This window comes from Pteropus vampyrus, unplaced genomic scaffold (assembly GCF_000151845.1).
Source record: "Pteropus vampyrus isolate Shadow unplaced genomic scaffold, Pvam_2.0 Scaffold14, whole genome shotgun sequence".
In the NCBI taxonomy this organism is placed as follows: domain Eukaryota; kingdom Metazoa; phylum Chordata; class Mammalia; order Chiroptera; family Pteropodidae; genus Pteropus; species Pteropus vampyrus.
This window is the reverse complement of record NW_011888795.1, coordinates 8,956,595-8,959,092: the sequence shown is the minus strand read 5'-3', so window position 1 is coordinate 8,959,092 and position 2,498 is coordinate 8,956,595. Positions and strand designations below refer to the sequence as shown.

Genomic DNA, 2,498 nt, shown 5'->3' with positions numbered 1-2,498 from the left:
TTCCCTTTCCTGGTACCACCTTCCCAGTACAGCAGTGTGTTCAGTAGTTCAGAAGCTCCTCAAACCTCATTTAGGGGTTTATATGGCCATGGTTGATTAAATCACTGGCCAGTGATGATTAACTCAATGTCTAGCCCTTCTCTCCTCCTCAGTGGTGTAGATTGGGGAGGAGAATGAGGGGTATAGAACTAAAAGTTTAACCCTTTAATTATGGATTGATCTTTCTGGTGACTAGCTGCCATTCTAAATCTATCTAGGGGTCCCCAAACGCTTATTGTCTTATTAGCATACAAAAGATACTCATTACTCAGGAGATTCCAGGAGTTTTGGGAGCGATGTGACAGGAACAAGGGACAAAGATCAAATATATATATTTTTATTATGCTACAATTACTTACAGATAAACTATGCAAATAACAAATAGATCTAATCTAGACATGGGAAACCATAAAGGCTTCCTTGAAATGCCATGTTAGCTGCCCTGAAGTGCGGGGGCGGGGTGGGGGGTGGAGAGTAAACTAGACAAATTTAAGTGCAAGGGTAGGCAGGAGGAGGAGTATTCCAGGCAGAGAATAATATACAAAACAAACAGACAGCATCTGTACTGTGAAGCAGGAAGGAATATGGAAGTAGACATTATTTTTATGTTTGTGCTAAAGGGAAAATAATAAACAGGGAAAATAATAAAGGGTTTGAAGGAAGCAATGATATGATCTGATCAGAATAGGTTTTTTTTTTTTCTTCAGAATAGTATTTTTAAAAGAACACCGCAGAAAGTAAATTGAAAGGGAATCAAGAATGGATATAGGGAGACCAAGAATATTGAAGTAATTTACAAGAGAGAAGTGGTAACTTGTTCTAGAATGGTAGAAGCTGGGATGGGGAAAAGAGTATATATTTGAGATGTGTTTTTAAAATAAACACAAATATCAAAAAAAAATAATTCATCGTTGGAGTTAAAGATATCTATCTGCAGGACATAAAGGTAAAGATGTTCAGTATGCTTTCCAGATTGAACATTTCGTTAACTATACATCCAAAACACTTTCTTGTTTGCATATTTAGGAAAGGAAAAACAGGTCCTGTGATTGCCAGCATCTTTCCGGCTGATTCCAAATGCAGATAGGGAAACTTTATGTGGATACTTAATGAATTAAATCTTGGGCATTTCAGTTTTTTTCCTCTTTCATTTATATCCAACGCATAGACAACTTGCGATTGCATGTATATTGTGGCCTAGATATTACCAATTAATTTTTTTTCTTTTTTCCTAGATAATCCTAAGAGGCTAAAATAGACCTCCCTCCCCCTGCCTTTTTAAAAAAATACAGTTACATATTATATCTATTTGTAGTCATTCTCTCCCCATACCCTCAACCTCTGGCAACGACTGATCCATTTGGAGTTAATTTTTAATAGGATGTGAGATAAAGATTGGGGTTTGTTCTTTTCCATATGGATATCTATTGAATTGCCTTTGTAACTTAATCAAAAGTCAATTGACTATCTATGTGTGGGCCCCTTTCTAGACTTTCTATTCCATTGATCTCTATATTTGTCTTTTCTCTGATACTGTAGCTTTATAGTATATCTGGATATCAGGTAGTGTGAGTCCTCCAACTTTGTTCTTTCTAACATTTGGGTGTTCTGCTTCCTTTGCTTTTCCATGTAAAATCGACATATCAGTGTCTACAAAAAATTATGCTGAGATTTTATTGGGATTGTGTTGAATATATAGATTAATTTGGGGAGTGTTGACATCTTAACAATGTCGAGTCTTTTCCAGTTCATTAACATGGTATATCTGTCAGTTTATTTAGATCTCTGATTATTTCATCGGCGTTTTATAGTTTGGGGCATATAAATCTTGTATATGTTTTGTAAGATTTATTTCTAAGTGTTACAAAACTTATGGTTATGGATTTTATGATAATGAAAAGTGCAAATTGGTTGCCTTCATTTTGCAGCTGCGGCCATTTGTATCATTCATTCTGTCTGCAAAACAAAGAATGCACCATAGAAATTGAGGGGCAAACAAGATGGACGTGCTACAAATGCAGCTCAAGTAATAAAGTAGGAAAATTAAGTGAAAATTCATCGGAGATTAAAAAGGGGAGGATAACTCCATCACAGGTAAGACTTGTTTTCATGGCAAGATGGAGATGGTCTCTTCTTACCAATGTCTTATCAGCCTGGCCTCCCTATAGGCTTCAACAAATTTATCTGATGAGTATCCAGTGCATGACAGCTGTTTAGTCCCATTTAGAGAAGAGCTGCTTCTCTCTGTCCCGCACTGCAAAACGGAGATTTGATAGCAACAGAAGACATTTTCTGCCCTTAAAAAGCTTAAGATCTAATTAAACAAAGATGTACACACGAGCCTGCTTAAGATCGTTTGACAATGTAAGAGGTCAACAAGTACAAAGTCTGCAGTACTAATGGGTACCTATGTGTTGAAGAGTGCAGAGTTATCACTTTTAAGTAGGGCTGATGGACAA

At 36.5% G+C, this 2,498-nt stretch overlaps 1 protein-coding gene across 1 annotated transcript in view; it reads left to right on the top strand.

Annotated features, from left to right (window-relative positions):
• The window catches only part of VPS8 (VPS8, CORVET complex subunit), a 255,708-nt gene that overhangs the window by 190,313 nt on the left and 62,897 nt on the right, over positions 1-2,498 (top strand). Inside the window, exon 45 of the mRNA XM_011383477.2 lies at positions 1,968-2,133. Within this exon, the coding sequence (XP_011381779.1) occupies positions 1,968-2,133 (166 nt within the window). The remainder of the gene's footprint in view (positions 1-1,967; positions 2,134-2,498) is intronic.